General features: G+C 41.4%; 1 protein-coding gene across 2 annotated transcripts in view; it reads right to left on the bottom strand.

Moving 5' to 3' along the window:
- The window catches only part of CMIP (c-Maf inducing protein), a 170500-nt gene extending 146387 nt beyond the window's left edge, over window positions 1-24113 (bottom strand). Inside the window, exon 1 of one of the 2 annotated variants that reach the window (XM_074968827.1) lies at window positions 23723-24113. In XM_074968827.1, the coding sequence (XP_074824928.1) occupies window positions 23723-24019 (297 nt within the window). In that variant the 5' untranslated portion in view covers window positions 24020-24113. The remainder of the gene's footprint in view (window positions 1-23722) is intronic. The other variant, XM_074968828.1, reaches the window with a different exon arrangement.
- Between the last annotated feature and the right edge of the window lie 217 nt (window positions 24114-24330).

Raw genomic sequence — 24330 nt, 5'->3', positions numbered from 1 at the left:
TGCCCAATTTGGTACGCAGAGATTATTACTCAGGCTAGTTGGATGGTTTTGTGACAGGGTGCTGTGATGGATTTCCAGCCCTGAAAGATGGGACCTTTCCTTAAAGTAAATGTCTTGTGACCCCATGCCAGGAACCCTGCTCAGCCAATCCTCCCACTATGAGGCATTTCCACATAGCTAGTCCCAGTAACTCCCTCAGGAACGAGTAAAGGGAGGCTATGTCTAGCATGATCACAATTATTTCAGAAACATCATGGGAAACATAAAACATGTGAACAGAAGCCTCTGCTAAGTGATGAATGAATTAAAGAGAGCCTATTGGGGCAAAGATCATCCTTTCTACAGCATTTTTAATGGCATTTCCCTGTAAATTATCTCATTTATTACTGTCCCTGGTATTCACAGTTGCATAATAATTCCAAAATTGCACATCAAACTGCTATAACATAGCAAGCAAAAATGCCTAGGAACATTTAACTATGGTACCCTACATGAAAAATACAGATAATTCTATACTCACGGCTGTTTTGAGAGAGTAAATCTAATGCTAAAGGGAATCACTGTGGATCAGAAACTGTCATTTACTACGTTTGTACGGCACCCAGCACAATGGGGCCCTGAACGTCTTGAGGCATATAAGCACTATTGCAATGTAAAAATAAGCAATAAATAATAAAAATAAAGGAATTAATAACATTGGTTAGAATCAGGCATAATACAGGCAGATGGTTGTAAGCTTCCCTATATGTGTATCTGCCAAATAGGGTCACTGCCGCTCCCTTATTATAAAGGAACTTCCTTTATTGTAAGGGGCACCCATGTATCAGGGTGACACAGAACTCATTATTTCAGCAATTACATAAACCATATACTCTGATGGTACAAAAATCATATACTTGTACCGAGTAGAGTTTTGTATTATCATTAAAACATTGTGTCCTTTCAAAAATATATTTTGGTCCTTTTTACACAGGGTTCATAGATTCCAGCACCAGAAAAAACCACCTTAGTCATCTGGTCTGACCTCCTGTATAACAGAGGCCACACAACTAGAGCACAGCTAAAAAATAAAATACAAAAATATTGATTTTTAAAATTAGCAATGATGAATAATCCACCACATCCTTTAGAGATTGTTCCAACGGTTAATTACCCTCACTGTTAAAAACATACACCTTATTTTCAGTTGGAATTTGTCTAGCTTCAATTTGTAACCATTGGATCCTGAAACACCTTTGTCTTTGTCATCCTTTACTTCTGGGAAACGCTGGCTGGTCAATCAGGGTGAGAATTTCAAAAGTATTCAGCACCAACCTAACTTGGCTGCCACTGAAAATTTCACTAGGAGCAGAGGCAGGCCAAGGCAAAAAACTCTTCACCATGACTAATGCAAACATGTCCTAACTGGCTCCAGAGACTCTTGTATTCCATTTGTCTATGACCCCTCCTGAACAAACATGATTAGCTGCACCAAAAGGTGTGGTGTTTTGTTTTGAACATGTACATGTATTCACCCTGGGCCGGGTCCAAAGCCCACTGAAGTGAATGGAAAGAGTCCTTAAATGACTTTTGGATCAGGTCCTAACGAGGGGCTAGATGTGAGATAGTCATTTTCCCTTGTGGCCTAGTTGAACTTGCTTTCCCAGAAAGTAAAAAAGAATCAACCCAGAAGTTCCCAACTCAGGGTGGTCGGGGGACTGCTGGTAGTGGGCAGAGCGCTGCTGAGTAACATGGCAGTAGCTCCTTCCTCACTTGCAGCTGCTAAACTGCGTTAAAAAGATAGCTAAAAATAACTTAAATACTTTCCTAATGCTACTGTGCCACATAAGCAACTGCCATTGCTGCCACAGGATGTTATGTAATGGTAGATGAGGTGGTTTGTGAAAGCATAACTGTCATTGGTACACTGTAGGCCACACTCAACACACTAAGCTCAAATAGCATGGAAGGCTTAGATACAGTGGAGATAAATGCTTGTATAAAAAACCTAACACAGATAGGAGATAGCCTGCTTACCCCAGGACTGAATTCTGGTGGTGGTTTGTTTGTTTATTTTTCCTGTTAGCAATGGCTAGATGTTTCAGAAATTAACTCTTTGTATGAGAGGATTAAAAAGTATTTCTCTCCAGTGAATGTTTAACAGCCACCACAGAATAGCCTAACTGCCAATACCATGCATATCTTCCAATACACCTCTTTTTGGTGAAGTTACAATGTGCACCTCAACTAACACAATGGAAGTCGGGACAAAGAACCATAGGGAACTGGCAGATGTCCCTTGTGTTTTAACAGGCACTAGGTCCCAAGGAACAAAGTTGCTTCAGCTGCATGGATGTCGCACAAGCCGTCTGTTTAAACATTGCAAAGTGGTAATCTCCTGCTTTTGCTACTTTGAAATTGAGGAGGCAAGGGAAAATATTTGAATGTGCAGTCCCTGAGGTCAGAGCTAAAGTTTGATTTGGGTTGGTTTGGATTAGTGAGAAATGTCCAAGAACAACTCGTTGATTTACTTTATTTCAGGACTTGGCATAGAGCTTGGACCAAGTTCAATATCAAAATACACTGTGGCCAGAAAACACTGCAGAAAGAGCAGAGATAGGAGACATCTGGACTGTGTTAGAAACTGAGAGCCTTTAAAAATATTCTCTCATCATGTTGTGACTTCTCTTGTTTTTGTTTCAAACTGTTTGAATGTTCAAGCTGCATTTCATATTAAAAGTTAAAGCACACACCCCTCTAAGGTCAACCTAAGCAGACTGCAAAGTAAAAAGCCAAGAGCATTCTAGGGAAATATGGTGGAAAAAGTAGATTAGCATTTTCAGTGGAAGATCTACTAGAGTGAAAACTTTTAAGACAAGGACTGCTTCAAACCTCAGCTCATTTATTGTTCTTCTCCAGCTCCAGACAAACTCAATGAACTCTGGATCAGGCCCACAGATTGAGGCAGTTTGGTACAATGGTTAACACTTATTTAATGCTTTACCTTCTCAAGGCACTGTACAAAAAATTGTTTAAAAAAGACAGCTTGAAAAAAATCATACTCTGTCTAAAGCGTTACACCCAGGATAGTTACAAGTAACACCTAAGAGCTATAACTGAATAATGAAAAAATATTACCTGTCTTTATTTTGTTTTAAAAAAAGCTGACGAAAGCTTATGCTCAAATAAATGTGTTAGTCTAAGGTGCCACAAGTACTCCTTTTCTTTTTGCGAATACAGACTAACACGGCTGCTACTCTGAAACCTTTATTTTTTTAGTTTGTTTAACTTTGTGCATTTGCAAGTACTAGGTGCATAGTCAGCTTCACTCTTTCTGCTTCTCCTCTTCTGAAAAGATACTTATAAACATTAACAGGGGAAAGGAGGTGGAAAAGAGACCAAAAACCACTTACACATTTGTAAATGTCTTCAAAAACCTTTTAAACAAAAAAATCAGGGGACACGATTTACAGAGTGCTCCATTAGAAACTGTGTGGGTTTTTAATTTTTTTTTAATTGAAAAAATTAAAGTTGACAATGTCTCTTTACTAATAAATAGCCATTAAAACACCTATATGAAGTAGGTAAGTACATTAACATCATCTTTCACATGGGAAACCACCAAGAGTCATGGAGCAGACCCACACAGGGAGTCAGTGGCACAGCTAGGAGTAGACATCAGGAGTTCCTGGCTCCTAATCCTGTGTTCAGTACGCTGGCTTCTTAGGGTACATCTGAACTGCAAACACGTAAGTAAATAAACAAACCAACCAACCCACAGAAATGAGTCTCAGAGCATGGGTCAGCTGACTCAGGCTTACACTATGGGGCTAAAAATAACAGCACAGATGTTCCTGCTCATGCTGGAGCTTGGGCTCTGAAGCCTGGTGAGGGGAAATGGGTCTCAGAGCCTGGGCTCCAGCCCAAGCAGGAACATCTACATTGCTATTTTAGCCCCATAGCACAAGCCCTGCAAGCCCAAGGAAGTTGACCTGAGCTCTGAGGTATGCTGACATGTTTTTGTTGATTTGCGGGTTTGGTTTTTTTGCAGGGTAGACATACCCTTAGATTTGGGAAATGGAAAACAGGACTCCCACGTTCGATTCACCTCTCACTAATCATTTATTCTCTACTAATCATTTTACCCACCAGTAAATTCCTAACTCACAAGGATGTTATGAGACTTAATATTGGTGAAGCACGTTGAGATCCTTTAGTGAAAGGATAAATTTGTAATATGCTATCTTAGCGCATGTGAACATGGCTCCCTTTACTGCAGTGAATAGCCCCCCAGTGACTAGAACAGCCTACTTACAGCTGTTGGAGTTCTTCTTTAAATCAAGGTGCAGAACCCTGGGATATGGTGCTGAAGGTCCCAGGTTCAATCCCAAATTATAACTGTGGTGTCTGTATTCCCACAACCAATCATGAGGTTCTTAACAAAGGAGTCTAACTCTTTAAAATCGTTGAGCAGGAGTCAAGCTATGAAGAGAAGAAGAGGCTCTCATCTACATAACACTGTGCTTCCCAAAGCTGTTTGCATGTGTGAAAAATAAAACTGATCTTAGTTTAAAAATATATTTGTTATTGAACAGCGCAGAGCTTCCTGCCAAAGCTGAACTTCCAGTAGAAGTTCAAGCAGCACATTTGAGAGAACAACAGGTAAAATGGGTATCAAGGGAACAGCCCTCCATGCACAGCTGTGCTTAATGCTGTAGCTAATGTTGAGGCTTAGCTATATTCAAAAGAGACTTGTGTGGAAGTCTTTAAAGTATTTTTCATAAATTCAAAACTCTTGAGTGGGGTTTCACTTTGAAAGGCATTATTTTCCAATGGCAAGGAATGTTTAATTTGTAAGCAGTTTTCTATGTTCTCTGCAGGCATGGTTATTTCAGCCTGCTCACTAGGACAAAGCATCCCATCCTTCCACTAAGCACGCCCTGAGACTGACCTGGCACCACCTCTGCATTCAGCCACGCTCCATTTCCAGGCAACTAGGCTTGACTGTCAGATAGCAAACTGAAGTGGGCAGGAAGGCCAGAGAGTAGATTAGCCTGGATTGTGCTTGGCTACACACCTGAGAATTCTGGAGACAGCACGGGACCAGTCACAAGGTGAGCTGGCCATTATATCCACACGTTAAGAAAAAAGAAACCACAAAACCTTACAGCAGCAAGTCACAGAGCCCAAGTTTACAGAATCAGGTTCACAGGGCTCACACTACGGCTTGAAAAATGGTAGTATAGACATTCCAATTCAGGCTGGAGCCAGGCTCCGAGACCCAACCCCCATTCCAGGATTCAGAGCCCAAGTGGGAAAGTCTTCACTGCTATTTTTAGTGCAAGCCTGAGTCTGTAGACCCAGGCTCAAACTCACTGCCATGGGTGTTTTTTGCACTGTAAACAGCTGCCTCCCCAAGTGAGGGCAATGAGTAAAATCACCTGACAAGGGGGATAAAAAGAGAAGTCCCGGCAGTGGAAGAGAGTTTCCTTCTGAGTGTGAACTGGTTGCTGCAAGCATGGAAACTAAAAAGAGCCGGAGAGGGCTATAGGGGAGTCTAGGAGCAGGGAAGATGATTTACTGGTCTTTGATACTCTGGAAGCGATGGTTTTTTGGGGCTTAGCCAGAGAGCCAAGTCACCTTTTGCAAGTCTGTCAAGCTCCCTAGGCGAGTGGGAATCCACCTCTTCACAGGTTTACACTTCACACATTTCCACTTAAACCTCATGACACCACTTTGGCAATGTAAAGTGGCCTCAGTGCAAACAAGGGTCCAGTCCCATGAACTATATGCCTATGAAAGTTGTGCTGAGCTCATTAGAAATGCCTCAGGTTAGTAGATAAGCAGCATTTGGTAACACATCTTAATGTAGATATAAGTAAGCCATGTAGTATTTGAATTAGTCAGTACTTCATGGGCCTGAATCTCCTCTGTCCTACACCTTGAGCAGTAATTTACCTCAGGCAAAGCAGCTGGAATATGGCATCAAACCAGCACAGTAGCATTTTACACCCACTTTGGTGGAGTCAGACTTTAACTAGTCTTAATTAGCTCATTTTAAAAAAAATGGATATCAGTAAATGATCTCTTATGTTAAAGGCTGCACAAAACCATTAAAGCAACAACAACACAGCCAATATCAACCTCAGCTAGGAAACGGAAGTTTTGCAGACCCCAGTCCTGCAGGAGAATCCATTCCATCCACCTCACTTTGCAGGCATTAGGCCCAATACAAAATTGTATGCCCTCTCCATCCCCCACCCCCATAACTGGGGTCAAACTGCAAAAAAAAAAAAAAAAAAAAAAAATCTAGATTTCACTTCCTGCCACCGAACTTCAGGGGGAAGGCAAGGATGTTTGGACTCTCAGTTGTGGTTTGAGCCCATCTGCACTCTTCAAGTATAAACATCTTCATTAAAACCAGACTCATCCTGCACAACCATTCATTTAGTGAGCTCATCTGGGAGACACACAGACTGGCACATTTCTATGACAACCAAAAAAAAAAAAAAAAACTTGGCACAAGCTAAGCAGCTTTTTAAAGCCTTCCCATTGTTCCCGAGGCTGCTTTCACTTCCTCTTGTACCTACAGCTATCTTGAATGTATCACACAAAACATAATACCTTCATGAAACGGACCCATTTCTTTCAGGAGAAAAAATAAGATATTTATGTAAGGTTCTAATGTGGGGAGAGAAGCTTTCAGATTGGGGGAGGGGAGGGGGGGAGAAATACCTACAAGACTAACAGTAGCAGGTCCTATCTAATCTGAGTCTGAATCACACCCAGACACCCTGCTGAAGAAGAAACAATCCAAACAAAGACAAGGTCAGACAACCACAAAAGCTCGGAAAGTATTAATTTTCCAAAGCAGGATCTCTGCTAGGAAAGATTCTAAAAAGCCCCTTTTTCCAAAAGGAATCCAAATGGCTGATCTTGGGAGTAAGGGGGGAAATCTGTGCATTAAAGGCAAAATGTACTGATTTCTGCCCTTTCAAACCGTGTCATTTTTAAAAATCCAACCATTTCACTGAAAAATTCTTTCGCTCTCTGGGCCCAAATCTGATCATGCTTCCCTTGGCATTACACTAGTGATGAGCACGCCTGGAACTGGGATCGTGATTAGCATGGCGGAACTGGTATAAGATTCTGACCCTCTGGGCCTTGAGATTCTCTGGCTGTCTTCACTGCAAACATAAAAAAAAAAAAAAATGCGTGTTTACACTCAGATAGCTAACTCAATATAAAATCCTAGTGGAGACAAGACATAAGCAGAGTTTACCTCTAGTGAAATTACCAGAGCTAGTCAAAGTCAACCTTCTGCCTCCTAGGCAGGCTACTTTACTAGTGGCATGGAGGTATAAACTATCCATGCCTTATCTCCAGTAGATAGCTATCTTAATGCAAAACAAACTTTTTTTTTTGTACTGAAGACACAGCCTCCATACATTCAACCAGTATTTCTTTTAATTAAAGTACATTTGATTAAAAATACACACACTACAGCAGTTCAGCGCTGGAAAAACAAAAGAATTAGATTTCTGACATAAGCTGTCAACAAATGCAAAATCTACATTGTGATTATGTCTTTTATTATGTCTTCTCAGGTCAATGACTGCCAGTCACCAAATTCACTAATCATAAATAGTTAGGATTGTTAGTACTAGGGGTAGAGACACCAACTCACTACTGTTGCAGAACGCATTCCCAACAAAACGAAAACATGCTATGAACAAAAGCAATGGAATGGGCGCACCAGCAGCCACATATGCATAGCTATGAAAGATGCCAGAAGAATAATTTTAGTTGTTTACTCCCATTGTCTCCCCACTCAATTCCTCAAGCCATTTTTAGACTTGGACACTCTGCTAGGATCTTCATCTAATGCTCTTTGTGTTCACAGTAGCTGGGACCACAAGATCACAGTAATAATGAGACACTCGGACAGAGACAAGATTTTTTGTTTAAATTCTAGAAGTCTCCAGTGCCACATTTTCTGCCATGGTCAGTTTTTTCTACCCAGATCATTTAAAGGCTCTCCAATCACATGCGTACTGCACCCATCAACTCAAAGATTTTCATCTTGACAGTGCTTTGACTTGATCTTTCACTTCCAAGTCATTTTAGTTAATTTGCTTCATGCCTTTCCCCCCCACACACACACAGGACTCAGAGGACTGAGACGCTGCCAAGCTGAGTGCAATATTCCCAAAGGCATAGATGAAGGAAAACTCAGTTATAAGTGGATCTAAATGGTACTTTAAAAGGAAAAAAAAAATTAGCTATCTTGCCAGAGACTACAATATGCTGATACAGGCTCATGGTGGAGAACATCTTACTCTAATAATTGTGCTATTGAAACCAATGGGAGCACTCATGGAGTCAGCTGCTATTAAGACAGAAAGAGACATCAGAATCTGCCCCTAAGATTTCAGTGATCCTCCCAATAATCTCTAAATGGTAGATAAGGTCATTGGGGGGGGGGGGGGGGAAATGGACTCCTTTATTCTGATCAGGTCAAAATGGTCACAGACTGGACCACAGGCTATATAGGACAGTCAGGCAGCTTTTGAACAGATTTATACCCTGACACTTACCCAAGATGTAGGAAATCCTTTTCTAGCTAAACATTGAAATCCACAGTAACACGACACCTTTTTAAAACAAGTAGCTATTACAGAGGAACCACTTTCCTGAGCAAATGTTTCTAATGTAATAAAACTGCCACAGGGATAAAAAGTTCCAGTTGTGAACCTCAGGTTGGAAGAGCTTTCCTAAAAGGTAAGCCAAATTATGGCAAATGCCAAGGGACTTATTATGCCGTGGTTTTCATCTGGGTCTGCAAAGGGTGAGGCAGTCGGAGATGCAGACACTTAGAAAAATATTTTCAAAAAGTAGCCACTGCCTGTGGGTGTCCAACTTGACACACCTTGGGCATGATTTCCAGAAGCGCCAGGCACCCTCACTGCCAGCTGACGTCCATGCTTGGTGGGGCTGCTGTGTTTGTTGTGTACAGGACGCACTGAAACTACTCACTGATATATTCAGGATATATCACATTCTGTAGACTTGTGCCTTGTAGAGAGACACACTTCACCTCAAAAAGGCCAAGGAGCACTACGTTACACTTACAGCTCTGGGCAGGGTTCCCTATACTGTATCTTGCATTGCCTCATGGATGTAAAGATATGCCACTTCATCTGAGAGCTATGTAATCCACACAGACAGCAATCAGCTATAAACAGGGAGCATCCCTCCTCCTGCTGTACTTCACTGCAGAAGTAGGCAGCAAAGAGCGCACATCTGTACCCTCCAAAATATATTTCTTTATGCAGCTGCTTCTATAGATAACAGCTGACATACAGTGAAAGGGTATTGGGCTACATTCCGACAGGTTCATAGAGAACAGAGAAACTAGGTAACCTATCCCCTGTATATATTCGTAAATTTAATCTTATCTCTATAAAAGACAATATGGCTTCCAATGTACTGAGGATGAAGACATGACATGACATTAAGTAGTTAGTGCACTCCTTAAATTATTGCATTATACATGGAAGAGACTTCCAGGAAATTATCTGCAGCTACAAAAGTTCCTCTTCCCATTGCCAGGTCCTAAGAATGACTCGCCTCTCACACCGCATTTTAGCTTGCAGGCAGATAGTTAAGGACTGTTCTAAGTGGATTTCTCTCTCTTGGAGCGGGTTAGACAGACTAGATTGGAAACAAATGTTGAAACTATTGCCATGGTTATCTTAGGGTTATCTTATTTTCTGCACAAGACCAGCCCCAGGCTTTAGAAAAAGGACTTTCCTTCACCTCCCCACACTTTGCACTAACTAGCCCTATGCTAGAGGAGATGCTACCCCTCCCCCACATTGAGACCCACTAAAGAATTTGAGATAGTCCAAGTGGAAGGTGAGAGGAGATCATAGCATTCCCCCCCTAGTCAGTTCTTCTGTTCTGCCCGTCCATATCTCACGGACTAGACACACGCATCTTAGGACCAGAGAATCAACAAAATTACCCCAAAACTGCAATGCCACGTGAGAGACTGAGTAGATTTCTTCAGCCAGTGAGAGGCCCGCTCCTCATGCAGTAAATCGCTGGGACAGCAGAGGAGCCACATAACTGACACTAAACATGGAAAAAGAGCACTTTCCTCAGACACCAAAAGCATCACCTTTACTTCCCTTTGCCACCTTAGGAGCCTGAGCAGCGAAAAGTCTCACATTGCTCTCAAAGTCAGACCTATCCTATGGTGAAGCACCTGACTACCTTAGAAATCACCCCACCAGCCACCTTCCCTTTCTACCAAGATCCTGTGAAAAGAAGCAAAGTCCAAAGGACAACACAAACAATTTAGACACAAAACCACGCATGCAAATGACAGAGCAAAGCCACAGAACCATCTAGGCCCCATTTGTGTAATTCTAGGGAGCAACGAGATGTAAAATATTATGCTGATGAAGTGCTACCTAATCAACAGTCTATTCACATCAGTACAGAGACATCATCCCTGTCTATTGCAGTTCACATGCAGTGCTGTCCAACTGTATAAAGGTGGTTCTTTGTTTTGAGAATCCCACACACACACACACACACACACACACACCACATGGGATCATGCAGGCAGTCCTCAAGTGGCCAAATAAAGTTTGTGACCTGGGACTTTATAGCTATTCCATGTTAATCTGCACACTGAGCATATATCCAGCTAATGCCCCATGTATCGATCACTAGGTTATTGACTGGTGTGGCTATTAGGGGTGAAATGCACAAACTCCTGACCGCACAGTTGAAGTTTTGTGCACTTTCACTTGTACGTGCACAAGTCTCTCTCTCTCTCTTTTTTTTTTTTTTTTTTAAAGTCAGTCTCACCATAAACAAAGAATAATCACACATCTTGAAGAGAAACTCATGTCACTGGGCCCAGGAACGTACAGTAGCTAATGTTGAATGCATTTATGTTAGTGCTAACTGCAATGCAAACATGGCAAGAACTTTTCACAAACAAGTGCTGCAAAAACAGGAAGTGAATGGGAAAACTTCAGTGTTTGGAAACAGCACAGTGTTTGCAGAGTTTTTTCTTACAAATGCAGAAACAGTCTGGTAATCTGAAAGCTGAGCACAACAGGAGTCTCAGATCAGTAACAAGCGTCACGACACCAGCTTACAAGACCTACAGGTACAGACAGAAAAACGCACAGACAAGTTTATTTCCCTCACCTCTGCCGAGATAATCTGACAGGCAAAGAAAAAAAAAAACAGCTTTTACAAAAATTCCATTATTAAACCTAGACAACGCAATAAAACACACTGCATCTTTATCTTAGCCTTCAAATGCTGGAGAAAAAATGGGTATGATAAATCAGAAATGATAAATTAGAAAATACAGGCAACCCACCAATTTAAATACAAAAAGAATTAAAAACCGAGGCCAAAAGTTCATTAACAAGGGAACACATATACAGACACAGGCCCCATCACATCACATCAGAAGGCCATATTTACACCATGGTAAGAACCTATGCTGTATTTAAGCCCCTACAAATCTTTTTACACAGATCAATTGAAGGTTCTTGAATAACCATCAACTCAAAGACCTCTATTTTCACATAAAGAGGGTGCTGACCTGATCTCTAACTGCCAGCCATTTTGTTTAATTTGCTTCATGCTGTATGCTTTTTTTTTTTTTTTTTTTTTTTTAAATAAAGGCCATACAGCATCAACAGAACCAGAAAACTGCATGGCAGAGTGGGCTGTCCTTGTGGGGCATAGATGAGGCAGGACCTGTTAGGAATGAATGCAAACACAGACCAGATCCTCAGCTATCGCACATCTGTCCACTGGAACACTGCCAGTTTACACCAATTGAGAATCTGTCCTGTAATCTTCACTTAGCCAGATGGGCATCAGCTAGGAGCTCAGTATTTCTCCCTAGTCCTTTTGTATCCAATAGAGACCAGTTTACACACAGTCAACCCTCACCCACCATTGGTTGGCTTCACCATATTTAAAAACGTGTTAGCCTGAAAGAGAGTTCAACCCTAGATACTGCTCTGATGGGAACAGGAGGAATGGCTTGCTGTAGATTAGACAAAACCACTTTGAGCAAGGCCAGAGATAAAGGACATCCAGAGAAAGCAATTATTAATCAGGTGCCTAACATGCCAGTAGATAAACGTGAGAATAAGGAGGCAGTCTCACCATTAGGGTTTGTAGACAAACCCTGTGCTCTAAGACCACAAGCATTACCACTCCTCTTACCTTCAATGGTTAGTACAAAACTTTACATACAGCAAAGAGTATTTCATTTGAATTTCAACTTGTTACTCTTCTGCAGTTGATGAAGCATGAAACAAATCACCCAAAATGCATTTTGTAACTCTAGCAAATGTGTTTCCCATCAAAATGGGAGACTCTTTGGCTGCATCTGCATTTTCATCTTCAGCAGAAGAGTTCTGTTTCAGCGGATGTTTTAAATTTTTCTCAATGGTCACATTATTTGGTTGGAAACCAGACATGTTCTTTGGTGCCAGGACTCTGCACAAACCATTTGCTCCTCTGGGAGAGGAGGAAGAGTCTGCATTGTACTTCTGGAAACCATGTTACTCTCTATTTCAATCGTAACCTCCCCTCCCAAATCGTAGTGAAAGATAAATTAGAGAATTGGAGAGTGAGAAAGAACCCTGAAGAGTAGGACCCGGGGGGGGGGGGGGGAGGGGGGGAGAGAGGGTGAAGGAGAAGAGAGGGAACAACCAATAATAGAAAGATTTAATACTTTGTACCTACACAGCACCTTTCATCAAAACCCCTCATTTCCACACACTGGGAGAGGAAACTTGCTGCTTGTATTTCATAATACAGCTCAAAGCAATATTGTCCCAGAGCAGTTCATTAGGCATCCTTTGTTTACTCCTGAGGGAATTCTGTGACAAAAAATTAAGAATTCTGCACCAAAAAATTAAAAATTCTGCATATTTTTGTCAACACACCACAATATAATCACACCATTTTCAATTATTTTGGTAATTTATACCTGTCAGCAAGTACGTCTAATAATACAGACAACAAAAAAGATTCAGGAAATGTTTCTTGACAAACAGATTCCTTATTAAGCATATTAGCACATCTATATGGCTCCATAGCAAGCGAGAAGAACAGAGGTTCGCATGCACGCCCAGCCCTGCCCTCCTGATCCAGACAGGGGGCAAGCACGCTTACCCCAGCAGGATCCAAGTGTGGAGGGGCTCCAGGTATAGGGTGAGAGGGTTCTGTTTGGGGAAATCTGGGTTCAGGTGGCTCTGTTGGGGGTTCCAAGTGCAAGGGCAATGGGATTCTGGAGGGGGGAGAAGGTGACTAGGGCTCAGCAGCGATCTCAGTGGGGGGGTCCGGGTGTTGGGAGAGTGAGGCTTGATGGATGGGGGTCTGGGTGCAGGTTGTTGGGACTCAGCGGAGTGGGGGTCCTGGTGCTGGGGAAGGTGATGCACGGGGGTTGGGCAGATCAGGGGCAGCTCCCTATGCAGTGACCCCCTCTCCCCACAGCTGGAAAACAATGGAGGCAGGAAGTGGGACGAATGGGTGCAGAGCTTCCTGCAACTGGGGAAGGTTACCGGAGGTGAGTCTGGCTCAACCCCAGCCCCAGAAGCAGCCCGTGCAGGGGAAGAGGCAGTCCCATTCCCCTGCCCCCAGCCCAGCCTGGACTAGCAGCTGGAGCCTGGCATACAGTAAGAGCCACCAGCCGGCAAGTTCTCAACCCAGCCCCTCCTCAACAGTGCGCAAGAGGGACAGAGTGCGCTAAGGCCCACACCCCGCGAGGCAGTGATTTACATCACCCCCGACTGCTCCCAATGCCCAAACCTCTTCTCTCTTCTGCATTAGTCTGAGTTGAGGTATTATTCTCTGTGAAGCCTTGGTACCTATTTGAAGGAGTCACTTTGTAGTGCCTGGTCAATCTGTGAACATTTGACTGCTCAGTGGTCAACAAAAGCCACTAAACTCACTTAAAGGCCACTGAACAGGCCACACCTGGTAACAATTTCTGGTCCCCACAATCTTGGGTTGGTCTCGATTACAAGTTGGAAGCCCCCAAGTCTCATTCCTAATCCCGAGTCATCTAGTTCCCCCCAAATATCAGAATGTTTATGATAAACTACAAAAGCAATTGCTGTCATACTCTGGGGGGATTGCTAGGGTATTTGGGGGAAGTTCCCCCCCCTTTCTTTTCCAGAGCCAAAATGTTGAGCAACTCCACTCTAGGTGGTAGAGAAAATACTGCAGCTAGAACCAGAGCATCTGTGGAACCACTATATCCAAGGAAACAATTTAGTCACAATTCTCAGCCAGTGCCACCAAATGCCCACACCAGGCACACTAAAAGTCAACGCACAGAAAGCTTCCTTTGTACAGCATCTGATGAAGTGAGCTGTAGCTCACGAAAGCTTATGCTCAAATAAATTTGTTAGTCTCTAAGGTACCACAAGTCCTCCTTTTCTTTGTACAGCAATGTACGTAAGCTGCCAAGAACCACCCCAATCAGAGGTTCCCGATGCTCAGCTAGTGTATCTTTACATAGCCCCAGTGAAGTCAATGGAGCTACATCAATTTATACCAGCTAAGGATCTGGCTCTTAGATGTATTATTTAAGAGTCCACACAATCTTTTACATCTTGTATCCTGCCTTCTTACTTTTATATGTAGTAAAGAGCAAGCACAACGTTTTGAGACTCCTCTGTAAACATATTCTTCCCAAGTCATTCCTAGGTTCAAAACACCAACCTCTAACATTTGTGTTTTACACGCAGAGAAAAAAGCGCCAATCCTTTTGCAAAGATGGTGCCCAATACCCTGTTTCTATAATAATGAAGCAAGATCTCCCTCATAAAAAAGGAGCTATTGAAAAGGTTCAGTGTAGTCAAAGTGTCACTGACCTATTGTCTGGGTCTGGAATCAATCCTGATAACCTTTGAAGCAAGAGTATGCCTGTACGTTGTCAGAATGGGCTATTAAGAGAAAATACACCATTATTTTAGGCAAGAAAACAGTAAATGCTCACAAAAATTATCAGAATTGTCTCTCTGCACATGCAATTACCTGATTTACATGTTCAATTGCAGGAACTATAAACACAAATTAGGCAAGCACTCTGCACATGCAATTGCCTGCCAAAACTCTGGTCCACAAAATGCACATATAATAAATAAAGACACGGCGTGCATACACTCTATATATGGATATGACTGACTATACTATAAGTCTTTACAACAGAGGGAAAAAATAATTTAAAAATTCCTGTAGTTGGTTGTCATAAATTTAGATTTTGTTAAGAGTTTATAAGAAAAATAAATGCAATCTTGGTATTCCCTGAAATAAAACAAACAAACAAACAAACAAACAAACCAAAACAAAACAAACAATCTTCAGTGTAACTAAATCTCAACTTTCTTCAGGTAACGTTTACGGTGTCATCTGTGATGTCTTAGAGTAAAGAAAGTTTTACAAACACTAATTCACCAAAAAATTTTCATGGTTTTAAAATTTCAAAAGAAAAACATTTTGTTTTGTTCTGATAATTTCAACATCTCTGAAGTGCTAGAAACCCAGGCAGCGGAAACCCTTTTATTGCCAACTGTTCAAAAATCCTGAGTTTGGCCCCAAAAATTCAAGAGATTGGCTTAAATGTCATGAGTTTTAAAAAATAATAATAATATATTTGAGGTTCTTTATTGATCTGCCTTCTGGTTTCTTGGTTCATGTTTTTAAGCTTTTCTCCACCACTACAAGAGCTAGGAATTTACTTTCCAGAGAATCTCATCAATCTCTTAATTCCAGCAGCTGGGCTTTAAGGAAAACATCTTATCGTGAGGCTCATGATAAAACTGCAAGAGCTGGCAATACTGGAAGCTCTGGGCAAGGGCGTGAGAACCAGAAAGGGACCCTACCATGCTAGTTTCATTGTCCAAGCTGATTGAAATGCAAAAAGCAAACAGCATCAGTGGAAAAGCCAATTAGATGTTTAGACTTGGCCGTAATGCAAGGGCACTGCGGAGGGGGGAGAATGGACGGACCTATCCCCACTTTGTGCATCCCATGCAAGGGCCAAACACAAGAGCAGTCCCTGAGCATGGAAGCTGCTCCCTCAAAGGAAGCAGGATCCTGGCCCTACCCCACTCATTTCACACTAGACAGCAAAAGATGGATGCAAGCTTGGAATAGAGCAGGCTGTATCATCCTCCCATGCTCCAGGGAGCTGGGAGTTGCACCTTTAGAGGCACAATCCATGCACAAGCTGCCCCTTGGGGCAACATGCCTAAATGTCACCATCAGGCCTTTAAAATGCTGTCAGCGCTGACAATGCATGAGCTCTAAAACGTAACGGGAGTGAAAGTGGCGAGGACACGTTTTATACGCATAAATGCATGGGCAAGTACAGATTTTAAATTGGCAGTACACTCAGAAGGCATGACACAAAAGGAGAGAAGTGAAAGCGGCGGTGAGGCTGAAGCTGGCAGGATGCTTTCGGGAACTTTGAATGAGGAGGATGGGCTTGCAATAGCACATTCTGACCCAGAGTGGTTTAGGGAGACACCAGATCCCATTTCACTGAATCACAGACACAGGTTCAACAGATCAGCTCTTCTCTCTCCTTTCTTTCTTCCCCTCAAGACACAGCAAATCATGGCAAGGCTCATTGGGAGATTTTTCCCTTCCTCTTGCTCTCTCTGCCCCCACATTTTTATTTGCTTGGGTTTGAGAACGGATCAAAAAATAAATAAATAAATCTCACTGCTTTGTAGTTCTGTTCATTACCCTTGTACCACAATCCTGTTTAACAAATATGAATACATTTCAACAAATCATGCATATGCCCCAGCAGCGCTGGCCCTGCTCCACTGGGCTCAGCGGTTCATGAAAAGGATCATACAGTCAGCACTGGCAGCGCATAGTACTCTGCAGGAGCCCACGGAACAGAGGCTACGATGAGCCCCGGCGCAGGGGCGGTCATTTCTTGTGCTTTCTTCCCAGCTTGCTACACATGAGGAGGGCTAGCCACAGCCATGCCCTCAATCTATGCCCTGCCAAAAGAAAGATGATCTCACAATCCCTTGAGGACCTTCTCCTCCAAGGTGCTGAGAACCCTCAATTCCCACTGCAGAACCAGACTTCTACTCAGTACACAAGGCAACCTGCAAGCTTCCTCCTGGGACCTGTCATTATATAATGGGGTTAGCACTGCATCTCTCCTCCAATGATAAATAAGATACATAAAACAGAATGGAATTTATGAGCGCCTTTCTCATGCATATCCATGAAAATGTAAAATGTACAAATGAGGATTTTTATGCTACTGGTATTAAAAGAGTTCTCATCCTACTGAAAAAAATATGGCTTCCGGTTGGGAATTGTATTCAAGTTCTATGACCATGGCAGCACTGGATACATAGATAATCCCTAAAGCAATGTCTGATGGAGGTGAAACAACTTTAAAGAAATAAACTATGTTAATTTTTTAACACAAAGTTTGGCTAAGATAGTAATAAAAATGGCCTGTCATTTACAGCAGAATAACATCTAACAAATCATTTACAATCTGCAGGACAGCTGGATTTTTGCTTTTCAATGCAGATTATATGTTATTAGTAAAATATAGAAGGAACAACACTTTGGGCACGATTTGCAAAAACCTCCACAATACCAATGGTTATGTACACATTCCAGAATTAATTTTTTTTAATGAGCTTGATGAAACTATTCCGATGGCTGATACAGGGCTTAATCATATTGTATGACAAAGAGAACACACCATCATATGCACACATGGACAAACATATGCATTACACATTTATGTATAACAAAGGAGAGCATTAATTGGAAATATGAAATATTTTGACTTGTTGCTGTCAGACACATTATTCCATAATGAAAATTTAATATAGTATTTCATTTTTATGGTGCACTAGAAAATTATTCTCTTAAATTTATTCCTGATTCCATATCTGTCCTGATGCAGGGGCCAAGCTTGCCTTACTTATGTTGGCAGAGTCCCATTGATATCAGCGGACTTACAGATTTTGGAACATGAGGAGGAGTTAGGCACTTTCTTACATAGATGCTGGAACTAGGGGTGCTACAGCACCCCCTGGCTTGAAGTGCTTTCCATCATATACAGGATTACAGTTTGGTTCAGTGACTCTCAGCACCCCCACTATACAAGTTGTTCCAGCACCATCGTTTATTTGGCTTATCAAATAACTGTTTACTTTATTTTTATTATTACTTTAATTGGAAATTGGGGAACCTGATGGTGTTTGGATTTCAGGAACCCTCTAAATGTGGTTCTGTTTTTAAGCCTATTGTGAAACTTTCGAGTTCTGCATAACATTTCCCCCTTGATCAAATTGTTTTTCCAAGGGAAATTTAATTTTAAGACCATGTTTTTCTAACTAAATGGGAGCCTGTGCTCAAGAAAACAAAGATTCTAGCCTGATAGCAATTCTTCCCTTGGTTTTAAGACAAACAGAGGAAAGAAAAGTTCAAAAAACATGCAACCTCACAATAGCTTCCATTTGGTCTTGAAAAATGAATTCAAATCTCTGTTTCCCCTTTCCTAATTTCAAGCAAATTTTCCTGTATCTGCTTCTTTTATTTTCAAATCACATATAAACACCTATCTAAGGGGTGAATGTATATGCAATTCATCAGCTCCCTGGGTGACTATAACTTCCATTCTTTTTTTAAATATATTTCTTTACCAACAAACTGGTGCCCCCACAGAACAACTCTGAATTCACTTCAGGATTATTTCCAGTTTTGAATCTGATTGGTTATGTTCCATTATATCCAACCTCCCTGTAAAAGTGAAACTAAAAATAAGTAAGAAATGTATATATAAAAAAAAAAAAAAAAAAAGCTAATTTTTCCCTCAAGGAACTGGATGTTAATGAGTAATTTCATGCTTGCAATTATGCCTTGTCTTCCCAGATGGAGTTACTAGGAGTATGTCATACCACAATAGTGAAAATGAACGGCTTACTTCATCCTCCCCTTTTTTCCTGTATGCGTGTATGTTACACAAACTCCAGGGACTAAAAACCAATTGCACTCAGTGTAAGGTTTGCCAGATTATACTCCAAGTGAAGGAAGAAACCGAATGAAAGGGAAGAAGCAGAAGGAAAAAAAGAAGACACACAAAAGGGGCAAAACAGGAAACGGAAAGAGATTCTACAGAAGCCCAGTTAAGGCAGGCACCTGAAAACTATTGAAAATTTCATTTTCATCTTCGTAGTCAAAATAGTCAATTATCATTCTCCTCATAACAATTTAGAGAAGAGAGATTAAATTGGATTTTATTATCATTGATCTTTTTTATTACAATCATTGCCACTAACCAAATAATCCCTAAACAAAGGCAGACCCTATTTAAAAAAAACAGAAAGAATATTAGCAAATGCACTGTCATTTAGAGTTTGATAAATGTTTATAAAGCAAACAAACATCATTCCTCCCAAAGGGAGAAAGTCAGATTTGTCCCCGAGCAAGTTGTTATCTGGTAAATGAAGTTTGTAAAATAGTAAAATGTCCTACTGGCACTGAAAGATTTAAAAAACAAAAAAAAACAAACAAACAAAACAAAAAACCCTAGTTACAAAGCTGACCGATATAAAAAAAAAAAAAAAAAAATCCCTGCACAGCAGCAGCATAGCCTACACAGGATGTATGTGTATTCATGAAACTATGCCATGTATAAAGCAAATTGTCTGAAGAGAAATGAGAAACGAAACAAACAATGGAAATAAAATACAGATCAGGCAAAATCCCAACATCCACAGGAAGAAGGGCTTCGTCTACCCTACAGATGCGACAGCAGCACAGCTCCAGCACCGCAGCTGTGCCATTGCAGCACCATAATATACTGTAGACACTTCCTACAGAGACAGAATGGTTTTTTCCATCATGGTAGTTAATCCAGACCACCAAAAGGTGGTTTCTTCCATCAGCCTAGGCACCACTACACTGGGAGTTAAGTCAACCTAACTGAAGCACTCGAAGGTGCAAATTTTTCACACCTCCCAAGTGACACTGATAGGTAAGTCGATTTAATTTCTCAGTGTAGACCAGGGTTAAGAGGGGTCTCTCCATGGTAGAACAGAGCAAGGTTTTCATGTCTTTAGGTTGGTGCCCATGCCAACAATTTACCATAAAATTAACATAAAGCGATTCCTATTTTTACTTTACACAGGCTAATTATAATTGAAACATTTACCGTTCACAGCGCTGAAAAAAATTTATCATGTGATTTTTGTAAAGGTTGTGAATTCTGTTTCACTAAAATAAGATGGCCTGAATACTTCTCTCTCTATTTCCCTACTTAGTGGATTCAACAAGGAAAGCTGTCTTCTCAGAGCCAAAATGTATATTTTCCTAATTAAACAATGGAAATAGTCACCTATCTTGACAAAACAACAGATCCATGTAGAAATGTGTATAATAAACCAGGAACAGTGTCTATCAGAGGTACAAACAACAGATGGACAATCCAGATGCAAAATAACCCAAGTTCTGGACTTGAGTTGGTTAACAAATAAAAGTTTGTGGAGGTGGATTTCAGTCACATATGTCCCAGGCAATAATAAAGAGAATATCAAATGTCTGTGACTAATAAATATCTTATCCATACCATTTATGTGCAGACCTGGCTAGATCAAGGTTTAATATTTTAGCTACCCCCAAAACTTTTGCTTTCAAATGCAAAATAAGGTGAGGTTATTTCCTGGTTCAATTTTATTCCTCTTATATAGGATGCGTTAAAACTCATCATGCCACAGGAGTTGCACAGTGATGACGCGAAGATTAATTAGGGAATGTTTGTAGAGCACTTTGAACATGGAAAGCTGTAAGTGTTAAACTAGGCCTGTTTTCAGATGTGCGGAGTGCCCACAATGGTGCCTCCTTCAGTGGAACCTACAGATGGCTCAGCAGCTCTGTGGGGGGGGGGGGGGGGGAAATCAAGCCACTCCTATTTAGATATCTAAGTATGGATTTAAGTGCCTAATTTTAGGCACTCAATATGTTTTCCATTTCTACCTTATCTTGAAACCAACAGTGATATCTGTTTGAATTATTCACACCTGACTTTTTACAAAAATAAATTTAAACATCCAAGATCAAATGTCTAAAAACATGATTGAATATAGATCCACACAGTCAGGCAACAAGTACATAACTTTGGGGCATATGTGGCTGCTCCCCTTACTCGCCTAAGTAGTCCCTTGGAAATCAATGAGGCTACCTGCATACATACATAAAGCAAGCAGGTCTTAGCCCTAAACATACTGTATTTACTTAGTGAACTGGCACTGAGAAATGATAATTACAGGTGCAAGACCTAGCACAAATAAGCACCACTCAACAAAATGGAGCTCCCACAGAAAACAATGAGACCAGCAGCAACAAGAGACATTGGTGCATGGAATGACAGAGTAATTTAGTATATCTCTGTTGATTATGCATCTTAACGAAACAGGATGAGAGAAAACCACGTATTAATTTGAGAACTAGCATAAAGTGAATGGGAAATTCTTTCAGAAAGTACTATCCTGGTGTCTGAAACAGAGTTAAAACCTTGCCAGAAAGAAAGAGGTAGCGCTCTCTTCGCGCACATAAAAATTAATCTCTGGTGTATTTTTATTTTCTGGGTTTTTTAATATATTAAGCACAAGTATGACTACCCATATCAATATCAGGTATTGCACGTCTTTTCTCCTTTTCAGATAGTATGGCCACTGCAAAAAAAATGCCTTTTGCCATTAGTATTCAACTTCCGCTCTGCCCCTCAGAGTATCTTCACAGAATGATGCAGAACCCAAACTTGTTCTCATGTTTCCTTTGGGGAAATTCTCCTTTAATGCTTCCTTGCCTATTGCTTCTTTCCTACCAGTAGCTCAGGGAGAGGTTAATATTCTTCTGGGCATGTGAACATCCTGGATAGCTCAATGGAACAGCAGAAGATGGCATAGTGGCAGCATGTTAGGTATGAAAAAGAACCACATCAGGCCCTTCAGGATGGGAAGATGGTCTACCTACAGATACCCCTGTGGATGATCCCACTTGAGATACTGTGTGTGTGTCAGAATACCGTGTTAAAGAGGCCTTGAACATTTACATGTGTGCTGTTCTCCTATAAAGTTAGATCCATGTTTAATCTTCAAATACACCACTGACTGAAGGAAACTCATCCAAATAGACCACTGATGGACACCCATATAAAGACTAATTCCCAGTCCCATATTACATTGTGAGTTTCCTATGTTAAACCAATGTACCTGTTCTATTCTACAGAAGATCCACTGAGAAAAATAAGGTATTTACACACAAATCAAAAAGCCAGAATTAAACCACTATCTACCTAAAGTCTTATAGGACTGTAAATACGTGTGTAAACTTGTTAAATTTCATTGGTTCATACTGCTGCACAAATGCCATTGGATCCTTTAAACGTATAGATACCACGTTTTTTACATGTGTAATTTTTTTTTATTATTTGTATACACACACACTCTCTCCATATTTTTAAGGCTAGTACATATTGCTATATGTACCCTTTGTGTTGGTAATATTTGCTTACAACTTGGTTTTCTACATTGTCCTCAATGAGGGAGAGAAAACTCTAAAGGAGACTACCATATTTCAATGTCAGTGTCTGGATAGGATAAGCGACCACCAAAATCAGAACCAACAACAAGGCCTAGACCAAGACAGCATATTCATGGTCCACACCGAAACTATCTGGTTTCAAAATTAAAAGCATCCTGTCTCCCTCCTCCCTACCTCCAACCCTGCCAATACGTCAAATGGCATTTGCAGATTTTAGTTTAGATATTGTTAAAATATCCTAATTTCACATCACTGTCACATTCCCAAGAAACAAAACCATAAAAATATCACACAGAGAATAAAAATGAGATTTGTCTTTAAAATGCAATACAATTACAAGTTAGCAAATACTATTTATGGTTGCTAAAAAATATCCCAACAGGGTTTTGGACATTGGGGTTCATTCACACATGTGCACCTGTGCGCGCACACACACACAGAGGGATAGGGAGGAACAGATTCTTTAATTTTTCATTTTCCAGTCCTGCACAAAGAGAATATTTATTTTCCATCGGTTACTATACGTACGTACTTACTTTTCTTTTCACGTTTTTAGTTCAATGAAAGTTGGTTTAGTAAAGTTTTTTTTCCCCCCCATGTTATCATAGAACAAAATTATGAATGTAGGCAACTGGGGGTTTAAAAAAAAAAAATTAAGGTAGACCTGTGGTTGAACCCTTCTTCCAACATAGCAAGCTTCAGACTTGCCTGGCATTTCTGAAAGCAATATACAACTCTGGTTATACCTTACACACATTCAGGCAATTACTTTAAAAAGCCTAACATAGGTATCACCCAGCCCTCCACAGCAGGCAGGCTTTTCTAGATTTCCTAACCATCCCCGAGATGTAACTTCAACAACAACACTGATTTTCTCGCAGACTGTCGGTGGACATAAAACTGAGCTGCCCGTGTTGACGATGGGGCATATCCAACATCAATCTGACAACAGGGCTGTCTTGCGTTACAGAGAAAACAGAGCCAAGGCACGAAGACCAGCAGCGGGGGGCTAGCTCTGTGTTGCAGGGCAGGAGTGTGTCCTGCTCTCCGAGGAAGATGCGGAGCAGTGTGAGAACAAGGTACTTACTGTAGCGGAGGCTAAGCTGTTATCCGCCAGGGTTACATGATGAGGCTCCCACCTCCTCAAAAATTTGGAGGTGAGGATCTTGCTAAGAAATGTCCGGGGGTGCCGGATGACACAGACCTGGATGTCCCCTTCTTGCAGCAGTTTATACCTCATGCCATTGCAGTGCAGAAGGGGTCGCCTGCAACGAGCAGCACCCATTTTACTCCCCTCCGTAGCAGACATTTCACCCAGCAGCGGCTTGCTCTCCTCGATCTGGCGGCGATCGCTGCCCCCGCCCGAGCCGCCGGTAAAATCCATTGCCGCTTGGGGACCGCCTTTTTTAAAAAAGGGTTTTAAAAAAAAAATAATAATAATAATAATAAAAAGCCCCCCCTCCAAAGAAAAAAAAAAGCCGCCTGGCCGGGGGTGGGGGGGGGAGTGTGAGGGAAAACTGTCCAAGAGGATGGAGAGGGGAGGGAACGAGCCACCCCCCAAAAAGGGAAGGAAGCAACTTTAAAAAAAATTCCTGATTTCAGCGACAGCCCGCGCGCCTCTGCCGTCTGGGCAGCGCCGTCCCGGCTTCCTCCGGCGGGCTTCACTGCGCCGGATCCATGCTCCCGCGGAGCGCG

Source organism: Natator depressus, chromosome 12 (genome assembly GCF_965152275.1).
Source record: "Natator depressus isolate rNatDep1 chromosome 12, rNatDep2.hap1, whole genome shotgun sequence".
In the NCBI taxonomy this organism is placed as follows: domain Eukaryota; kingdom Metazoa; phylum Chordata; order Testudines; family Cheloniidae; genus Natator; species Natator depressus.
The sequence above is the reverse complement of the archived record's forward strand: the minus strand, read 5'-3'. Positions and strand labels throughout refer to the sequence as shown.